At 38.1% G+C, this 10979-nt stretch overlaps 1 protein-coding gene across 2 annotated transcripts in view; it reads left to right on the forward strand.

Annotated features, from left to right (window-relative positions):
* Positions 1 to 6793, forward strand: part of ttpal (tocopherol (alpha) transfer protein-like) — an 11687-nt gene extending 4894 nt beyond the window's left edge. For both annotated transcript variants that reach the window (XM_014027106.1, XM_014027108.1), the window contains exons 5-6: positions 1169 to 1279; positions 5583 to 6793. In XM_014027106.1, coding sequence (XP_013882560.1) covers positions 1169 to 1279; positions 5583 to 5861 — 390 coding nt within the window. In that variant the 3' untranslated portion in view covers positions 5862 to 6793. The remainder of the gene's footprint in view (positions 1 to 1168; positions 1280 to 5582) is intronic.
* The last annotated feature ends 4186 nt before the right edge of the window (positions 6794 to 10979 follow it).

Below are 10979 nucleotides of genomic sequence, written 5' to 3' on the forward strand. Positions count from 1 at the left end.
TGAATTTTGTTCGTATCTGAAAAAAAATCAGAATACGAAAACATTGGTGAATGCCACAAATTCTCCTAAATCACTCATACGCACAACTTAAGAACAAATCTGTGCGTACGAACAGTTCTTGCATGAGGCCCAATGTCTTGATGAAACACCCATTTTAAGGACATTTCTTCTTCAGCCTACGGCAACATCACTTCTTCCAGTATTCTGGTGTGCTCAAACGGATCCATGATCCCTGGTATGTGATAAACAGGACCAACACCATAGTATGAGAAACATCCCCAGATCATAAAACACTGAACCACCATGCTTTACCATCCGCACTGTGTACTGTGGCTTGAATTCAGGTTTTTGCAGGACGTCTGACAAACTGTCTGTGGCCCTTAGAGCCAAAAAGAACAAGTTTACTGTCATCAGTCTGTAAAATATAACGCCACTTCTCTTTAGGCCAGTCAGTGCGTTCTTTGGTAAATTGTAACTGCTTCAGCATGTCTTTTTTTTAACAATGGGACTTTGCGGTGGCTTCTTGCTGGTACACGTGGTCTGATTGTTGCAGTACTCACAGGCATTGGCTCAGCCTTTGCCATTTTGGTTATTCTACGATCCACTCGAATAGTTGTTTTTCTTTTTCTTCCTCGACTTTCTGGTTTTGACTGCCATTTTAAAGCATTTGATATCATTTTCTGCACTTCTTTATAGGTTTTCCCCTCTTTTATTAATTTTTTGATCAAAGAAAGCTCTTCTTCTGAACAGTGTCTTGAACGACCCAAGTTACTCTGTTTTTCAAGAACAAATTCACATCCAGCAGCAGCATCAGTTGCCTTGAACCTTAAAACAGGACTACCTGTTTAACACCTGTTTTTTCACATACCGGTAATCAATGACCTCACTAACTGAACTCAGCACTGCTATTTTTCTAAATGATTAAATAATGCAAAATTAAATAAAGTAAATGATTCCGTTTCACAGAATCAGCAGCATGCACATTATGCCTGTTGGGTCTGTTGGTTTTCTATACCTTTACTAAACCTTCTAGAAACTTACTTGCAGTGTAGAAGTTGAAATTCAAACAAAAAAGGTGATTTATCTTGCTAGTGATGTGGGACTGCTATTATTTTTGAACACAACTGTACTTCCAGAATAACCATTTCTGTGCTGTTCTTGTCCACAGGATGGCTTCCCGATCAGAATCAAGGCCGTCAACATCATTAATGAGCCCAGGATTTTCAAGGGCATCTTTGCAATCATCAAACCGTTTCTGAAGGAGAAGATGGCAGAGAGGGTAACTGTTCTCCTTCAATCATATCACTCTTGTTTTAAACAAAGATCTGGTTTCTGCTGCCCTGCCAGATTCCCTCCTCAGCCCTGTGTTCCAAAAGGTTTTTTTTACTTCATTTAAATTAATTCACTCCATAAAAACTAAAAGTCTGTAGATTTTACGTTTGCTTAATTTAATAACTGCAAAAACAATTTTATAAACCCAACAAACATGCCTTTATTACTTTTTAAAGTTAATTCAAGTCAATATTTACAGTCATAAGAAAAAGTTTGGGCACCCCTGATGACCTTAATTATTTTCATCTCCAAACCGCTGGGTGTTTGGATCTGTTTTTTCAGTTTGATATATCAAATAACCAGAGGTGTATAAAGTACATGGGAAAAAATGCCTAAGTGAAAGTAAAACTACCTCAACAGAATATGACTTTGGTAAAAATAAATTTCACTGATGAGAAAAGTACTTAAGTAAAAGTAAGTACTTAAGTAAAGGTCTGTTTATAAACTGTTAAATTATAAAATACCTGGTAAAATTACAAACCCCTTGTCCTGGTCCTCACTTTGTTTGCACCCCTGCTGTATTCTACTAGTTAGTTTTAGAGGTATGGTGTGAATGAAGTTTTGGTTCAAGATAGGGTTAGGAATGTACTAGTAGTGGTTAGTGTTAGGARAAATGTCTGGGTTAGGCATGAATACAGTTACACAAATGAATGGAAGACAATGCAATGTCCTCAGTTTGATGCAAGAACAAGTGTGTGTGTTTGTGTACTTATTTCTGCYACAGAGTGAGGACCACTTGCAAAATACAGGTGCTGGTCATAAAATTAGAATATTATGGAAAAAAATGGATTCATTTCAGTAATTCCATTCAAAAAGTAAACTTGTATATTATATTCATTCATTACACACAGACTGATTTATTTCAAATGTTTATTTTAATTTTGGTGATTATAACTGACAACCAATGAAAACCCCAAATTCATTATCTTAGAAAATTAGAATATTGTGAAAAAGTTCAATTTTGAAGACGCCTGGTGTCAAACTCTAATCTGCTAATAAACTCAAAACACCTGCAAAGGCCTTTAAATGGTCTCAGTCTAGTTCTGTAGACTACACAATCATGGACTGCTGACTTAGTTGTCCTAAAGACGACCATTAACACCTTGAACAAGGAGGGCAGGACACAAAACATCATTTCTAAAGAGGCTGGCTGTTCACAGAGCTCTGTGTCCAAGCACATTAATAGAGAGGCGAAGGGATGTGGTAGAAAAATTGTACATGCAATAGGGATAACTGAACCCTGCAGAGGATTGTGAAACAAAACTCATTCAAAAATGTGGAGAAGATTCACAAAGAGTTGACTGCAGCTGGAATCAGAGCTTCAAGAACCACCACACTCAGACGTATGAAGACATGTTTCAGTGTCGCAGTCCTGGTGTCAAGCCTTGAACAAGAGACAGCGTCAGAAGCATCTCGCCTGGACTAAAGACAAAAAGGACTGGACTGCTGCTGAGTGCTCCAAAGTTGTCTTCTCTGATGGCATTTCTTTTGGAAATCAAGGTCCCAGAGTCGGTGGGGCATTGGTGCCATGTTCTCTGAGGTCCAAGGTCAACGCAGTCGTMTACCAGGATGTTTTAGAGCACCTCACKCTTCCTGCTGCTGACCAACTTTTTGGAGATGCAGATTTCATTTTCCAACAGGACTTGGCTCCTGCACACAGTGCCAAAGCTACCAGTATCTGCGACCTGACCCCAGATAAGAGGAAGAAAACAGATGGACGGACGGATAAAGTTTTGTTTGAATTGCAGCGTTATAACATACCAGACCAGAGGTGGGCAACTACAGGGGACTTTCGTCCAGGGCACCAATTTATTTATTTATATAGTTATTTTACTTCAAGTACTCCAAGCAGCTCTTAGATCAGTTCTCTTTGGATCTACCTACATATGTGAACAGACATTCTCAGTCGTGAAGTTCAACAGATCCAGATCCTCTGTCACTGGCTGTCAATGCATGGGTTGCAGCCGACGTAGACCACGATCGACGTTGGTCACAGGCCGTTTGTGTCGGCTGCATAAACGCCTGTGAAATGAGACGGTCAACTCTACAGAAGACATATGTTTGTGTCACCATGCTCTGCCTAGTGATACATTTTATATCACATGGCTTCAGTTGGTTTTTCAGGGTATAACTTCACATAATTCAGTTTTAATAGAAAAACGTTACATATAAATAAATAAAAAGCATTAATAATTTGAGTTTCTTTAGATTTTTTTTATGTACRGTGCCCTGAGACAACGTATGTTGTGACTTGGCGCTATATAAATAAACTTGAACTTGAGTTTAGCTCCAGTATCAGTACTTGTTACCACATTTTATTTAACGTCTCATTGCAACAAAGGTTTCTTCAGCTAAGTTGCTAAATTTACATTTTTGGTTCTGTGATGAATTCCCAAMCAGCCGTCATTGTTTTTCTGTTTAATTTATTGATGGTGCAATGCATTCGGGGGTCTGTTGGCTGCATAGGATACTCGGATGCAGCCTACGTTTTCAGGGTTTTGTCGGCCATATAGGTGCACATGAATTGGGTCGGTCTACGGCGCGGGGCAGTGAGGTAAGCGGCCGACAAATGCGCCCCATGTCGGCTGCAGCCCATGAATTGAGACACAGCCACTGACAATCATCTCCTCTGTTCTTTGCATCAGAACCTGACATTCAGCCAAACTTTGATTCATTTGTTAAAGGGATCCATGATTGGTTGTAACATCAAACTTTATTTGATAAACATATTTTAACTGTAAAATAAAGACTGTAAAAATACTGTAGGCTGTTTAGTTTTGTAAATTTTTTAAAATATATTTTAACACGGACAGAACCATTACATGCAAAGCATTCTGGGTAAATGATGACATCAACTAGGTCATCGGTGCGAGGCTGCTAGCGAGTTATATCCACCCTGAAGGTTAATCTTGGACAATATCTGATGATCGACTCTTTTAAATGAAACCAGAGAGCGTTGACAGAGAGGAGAAGGTAGAAATTACTCAGCCTGTAACTGAAAATATAGATGGAGGACAACAGAGCTGCTTCATGGAAGAAGAACCTCAGCTTAGCCTGTTAGCCTTTCATGCTAGCCCTCACACTATATTGCCTTATATGTATTAGCTCGGTGCTAGCGCGACAAACCAGGTAAACTGAGGTCCTCTATCCATATTTTCAGTTACAGGCTGAGTCATTTTTGTGTTCCCCTCTCTGTCATGAGGATGGAGGACCTCAGTGACGAGGAGAATGTGTAGCGCTGAGCTAATACATATAAGGCAATATAGCATCAGGGCTAATGCTGTACTTTACTTGAGTAATTATTTTTCTTTCTTTKATTTTYWWTTTKGGGAAAAGCTTTGTGCAGCCTTGATATATGTATATAAACTGAAACAGCTGGACTAGTGCATCCTAAATTTAACATAGATTAATTATTTTAATAAAATATAGTCATTTCTGTATCTTTTTTTGGGGGGGGAGGTCACCTCCTAATACATGTCCTTACAGAAAATGTAACTGCTCATTTTAAATCAATATTTTTACTTTTAATACTTAAGTACAAAAAATATCARATACTTTAAGACTTTTACTCAAGGAATATTCCTAAAGGAGACTTTAACCTTTACCAAAGTACGTTTTTGGTAAGATATGTGTACTTTTACTCAAGTTTCACTTTGTGGTAGGACAATTGGTACATATGGGGACCTAAGCCTAGTTCCCATTTGGGGAAATGCCTTTGGTGGGATTGGGGGTTTAGGACCAGGGAATACATTGAGTTTAGGTTTGGAGGCACTGGTCCTCATCTCGGCCGCTTCACACTCGGCTGTGAACCGCTCCAGTTAGAGCTGGAGATCAGGATCTGATGAAGCCAATAGGACCACATCATCTGCAAAAAAGCAGAGATGTGATCCTAAGGCCAACCAAAACAGATCCCCTCAACACCTCGGCTGCTCCTAGAAATTCAGTCCATAAAAGTTATGAACAGAATCGATGACAAAGAGCAGCCTCACTGGAAAAGAGCCTGACTTACTGCCAGAAATGCAGACCAAGCTCTGACACGGGTCGTACAGGGACCTAACAGCTGTATCAACAATAATAAAATATAATTTGCATAATAATTTGAAAGGCAGTGTAGATAAATGCACCATCTGTGTTGTGTAACCCTGTGTAGTACTACACATTCCTTTTTTCTTCGTTTCTTCAAATGCTGATTTTAGCTACTAATAAGAGGGCCAACATCTCTGACGAGTGTTTTCTGTCTCTTTGGACAGTACGTCCTTCATGGCTCCGACCTGCGCTCACTGCACCAGAACATCCCACCATCCGTTCTGCCGGAGGGGTACGGCGGCACCGCCGGGCGGCTGGATATGAGCGCATGGTCCAGGCTGCTGCTGGACTGTGAGGAGGAGTTCATCGTGGAGTTCTGCCAGCCCGATCCACTGGAGGGAGTGGTGCTCCCAGACTCCATGCTGTTTGAAGGCGAGCATGCCGGAGGGAAGGATGAGGACACGGTCAGGGGGCTGCGCTCTCAGCTCTACTATTGTTACTGAGGCTCTCTGGGAGGACTTCTACAGGGCAACATGCCAACATTGATTTATTTAAGTAAGCAGCATCGCTGTGTGTGGAAAGTCCAGTTTACTTCTCACACAGCCCAGCATAAAGACGATGGTCCGAGAGGCTCCAGGCTCTCTGAAGACATTTATCATCATCATGTTTAAATAGTGGGTCATTCATGAAAATCCTACTATTGTTCCCTTTCTTCCTCAGCTGAGGTTCCATTAGGCCAGTCAGAGAAATCATTTCTCTACAAAATGCCATCTGCAGCTAAACCAGAAACACTGATGGAAGCAGTGAAAACATTGTCAGCTGGAATTTATTGTTTCTCTTTAGCTATCAGAAGCTGCTGCTGGATAGAAAATAATGTCCAATGAGCCCTCCTATTGGCAGCAGACTCTGAAAGCCAGCTCTAACTGTGGTGTCCCACTGAGCTGCACCTGCTGGAGACCAGTTAGACTCGTAATGACGAGAAAAAATGAAAATAATCTGTTCAGTCTCACTGTTTGTTTCAAACAAGTGACCAGTTAAACATGTGGCTCCTTGGCAGGTGTGCACAAAGTGCTTTTTTCAAATTTTTTAAAATCTGAGTTCTAGATTTTTGACATTTAGATTAAGAGTTAATGTGCCGGTGTCAAACACAGCTCGGAAACTAAATCAAGACATGAYGACTTTGTGACTTGAGAGAAAACTGGTTGACTTTTTTTTTTTTTATTCAAAGAGGAAGTGACGAGATAGCGAGCCCCTGTGACTCACACGGAACAAAAACACACATTTAGCAGACTTCATTCGAGATGCTTTTTGCCATCTAGCTGCTAACAGTTTCAGCCCAGTGAGATTCTGGCCTAAAGAAGGTRAATTATTGCAACAACAAACAACAAATTCATGACCATGATGCCAGCAATTAAAGACCAACAAAAACTTTCAATCAGTGCAGTTTCCAAATATGAATATTTCCAAACATTTTCTTCATATTTTCTAAAAAGTTTTAATATCTTCCATCTGTCAGTGTTTGGTTTTTATTAGTTTCTGTCTACATGTTTGTGTTGCTTCATAAAGAAGCTACAGATTAATTTCTCTGTGCAACCTTGAAATGTGTTGCCTTAAAGTGTTTAATTTTTTTACAATCAAGAATTATTGTCAGTTCTGTTTTTACATGTTTRATATTCATATTAGTGACCCATCACATCAAAACGAGGATTAAGTCCAAAAGTGGATGGAGAAATAGGCAAATATAGTGTTTTGACTAAAATGTTAACAAAAATTGCATTTTGTCAAAATATAATGAATTAATGCCTTATCAGTGTATCAGTTGAATGAACTGTCTGAAATATAATCATAAAACTAATTTTGAAGCAGTTTTGAGCAGTAGCAACAAAAAAACTGATGAGGAAAAACGCCTTAAAATTCTGAGATTTTCCCTGTGCGCTAGCAAAGTTTTGTTTTGTTTTTTAGTTGGGAAATCTCAATATTCAAATATAATTTGTGGTTTCCTCTTTATAAGGACATAAAAAAATTCCTCATTAAAAGGACATAAAATTAGGATTCAGACCAAATATTTATGTATTAAAGTAACCAACAAGACAAATTAAGTCATATATATATATATGCATTTACCTACGACATAAGAATGATCCAGGTATCAAAATGTAGCTTTTAAAGCCAAGAATCTGAAAATGTAATTGGGTCATTTTGACCAAATTTGACTTAATCCTCATTTTTATATGATKGGTCACGTTATAAKTTAGACAGTTTATGATAAGACAGGAAGTTCAGGTTTGGGTGAATGTGTGACTGTTGTTTCAGCGCCTTTGTTTAGTTTTCTGTCTTGAATCTTAGAGAAATGTGTTTTCTAAGTTCAGTTTATCTGCCTTTTTATATTTTAACAGTTTTGTCATGCAGTTTGAATTTAAGGCCATCATTTAAAAAAAGTCACATGACTTCACAGTCATGTGCTTTGCCAAACTGTACAGAAATGTGCAATAATGTTTGTCTTGTTGCAGCTATCCAAAGCTACTTCTTGTTGTTTTTTATATTTTTGTTTGTATCCATGTCAGTCACTATAAGCTGTATTGTGTTGCAGGATATTTATTGTTGCCAGTAGAGACACTAAAGTAAAGCTTAAATACCAAAAGGACTATTTTTATTGTGTTTGTGTTGTGGTTGGCAGGGAATGTGGTCTGCTGCTGCCTCTAGGGAACATGTTGGTATTTTCACAACGTTAATGCATCTGTCCTGAGCTCAGTTAATCTGGCTCCTTGGATCCCTGAATGTCCTTTGGGACTTTTTGTCCCTCATGTTCAACTTGACATCAGAGATCACAACCTTCAAAGAAATGACAAAGCAAAACACCCAAGAGCTTTACATAGGACTCTGTAGGCCTCATTGCAAAATACAGCCTGCTTCTGAACCAAAGGATTGTGTAACAATATCTTTTGGACAGCTAAAACCAAACGACATAATGGCTTTTGTTTTTTCATGTATAATCTGATAATAAAATGTATTTACTGTAATATTTTAATGCAAAGAAAAAAGAATACATTTAAAATTTGTATGAAACACTGATTTCTAATAGATTATACTCTGAATCTTTTCAAATTAATAATCTGCAGTTTGACAGTTGCACTTGGCAAGACTCGTTGAAGTAAAGAAAACTTCAGGCTAGATTAATAATCCAACACATTCTGACCTTGCTTAGTGTATCGGTCTCAAAACAAGATCAAAACTACATTTTAGCTGATACACTGCAAAATATGTCCATCTTACCAAGTTTTAAAATCTTATATCCAGCCAAAAAGTCATTTTGATCTTGTTTTGAGACTGATTTACTAAACAAGAACTGACTGTGTAAGAATAATAATCTTGTTTTCAGAATGTGTAAGATTATTTGTCTTGTTCGTCTTAAAATTTGACTCAAATTTAGTCAAAAATTTCTGCCAATGGAGTAAGAAAATTTTACTTGGTAAGAGTCTTGAAATACTTGATTTGACTAATTTTTTTCTTATTTCAAGAATCTTACCAAGTAAAATTTTCTTACTCCACTGGCAGAAAATTTTGACTTACTTTGAGTCAAAATTTCAGGCTAACAAGACAAATAATCTTACACATTCTGAAAACAAGATTATTCTTACACAATCAGTTCTTGTTTAGTAAATCAGTCTCAAAAGAAGATCAAAAAGACTTTTTGGCTGGATATAAGATTTTAAAACTTGGTAAGATGGACAGTTTTTGCAGTGTACTGTATAAGATTTTAAGACTGTTAGATGAACAGTTTTTACTGTAAAGTGACTTTACTGCTAAGAAACATTAACAGATTAAATAAGCTCCACTTTAAACCTGGTCAGGACCAGTTTAGTTTCAGAGCACATAAGTGCTGCTTCCATGTAATCAATTCAAGGCTTAATTAATTCAGGTTTACACCAAAATCCCAGCTTAATCCCTTTTCATACATTCTGTAGGCCTCTACATGAACAAGTTTTTGTAAATAAAACAGTTTGTTTGTTGGACAATCTGTTATTTGTTGGTAATAATTCTTGGCTACTACTACTTCAAACTGTAGCTCATTATCTGTCAAACTGACTAAATATTCTGGAACATTGAACTACAACTAGTCTAATATGACAACCTCATTGAGGAACACAGAAAACATGACTGCATCTGCAGAATGAACACTGGCACCTCCAAAAAGTTGTCTAAGGGCAGCCATATTGAGGAAATGACAGATTTGAGGTAGCACGCCAAAACAGCAAGCCATCACAGAATTTCAGTTGTTGGTTTCAGTTTATTAAATTTTTAAAGCTGGCATTGTAAGCAGAGAAGAACAGACTGGCACAAGAYCTGYGTGAGGACAGCAGGACATGTTAGACTAGTACAAGACATGCACAGCCACAGTTCCAATGACGTTGGGACATTGTGTTAAATGTGAATAAAAACAATATGATGATTATTTGAACACACTACAATGACAAGATATTTAATGTTCAAACAGATAAACTATTTATTTATTTATTTGTAAATATTCACTCATTTTGAATTTGATGCTTCGACACATTCTAAAACAGCTGGGACAGGGTCAACAAAAGACTGGGAAAGCTGGAGGAGGGTCAGTCAGATAGTTGAATCTCAGATTCAAGAAGAGCAGTGTGGTTTTTGTCCCAGTTGTGGAACACTGGACCAGCTCTACACACTCAGCAGAGTCCTGGAGTTCACCCAAGCAGTCTACATGTGTTTTGTGGACTTGGAGAAGGCGTACGACCGTGTCCCTCGGGGACTGTGGGGGTTACTCCGGGAGTATGGGGTACCAGGCCCGTTGATACGGGCTGTTAGGTCCCTGTATGACCGGTGCCAGAGCTTGGTCTGCATTGCCGGTAGTAAGTCGGACTCGTTTCCAGTGAGAGTTGGACTCCGCCGAGGTTGCCCTTTGTCACCAATTCTGTTCATAAATTTTATGGACAGAATTTTTAGGCGCGGTTTTGTCTCTTTCTTGTACTTTATTATTGCATAATAAACATGTATTAATGATTTATAAAATGTTTACAGATGAATTAATAACCTAAGGGGAGCCTTAAATGGTACCAAAAATGCTTGCACAGTACCTCCTTACTAGTTTTTCATACATTTTACTGAACATAGATAAAATATTCTCCAACACACATTTGTAAAATCCATCCATCATTTGTCAGTTGATACTTTTTTTTTGCAGGATTGTTCAAATGTTCTTAAAGGGATCCCTGATTAGTTGTAACATTAGACTTTATATGATAAACATATTAACTGTAAAATAAAGACTGTAAAAATACTGTAGGATGTTCAGTTTTTATCATTTTTAAACTAAACGTTTAAAAATATTTTACACGGACGAGGACATTTTATTTACACGCAAAGCATTCTGGGTAAATGATGACATCAACTAGGTCATCGGTGCGAGGCTGCTAGTGAGCCATATCCACCCTGAAGGTTAATCTTCGACAATATCTGACGATTGACTCTTAAATGAAACCAGAGAGCGTTGACAGAAAGGAGAAGGTAGAAATGACTCAGCCTGTAACTGAAAATATAGATGGAGGACAACAGAGCTGCTTCATGGAAGAAGAACCTCAGCTTAGCCTGTTAGC

Source organism: Austrofundulus limnaeus, unplaced genomic scaffold (assembly GCF_001266775.1).
Source record: "Austrofundulus limnaeus strain Quisiro unplaced genomic scaffold, Austrofundulus_limnaeus-1.0 Scaffold616, whole genome shotgun sequence".
Taxonomy (NCBI): domain Eukaryota; kingdom Metazoa; phylum Chordata; class Actinopteri; order Cyprinodontiformes; family Rivulidae; genus Austrofundulus; species Austrofundulus limnaeus.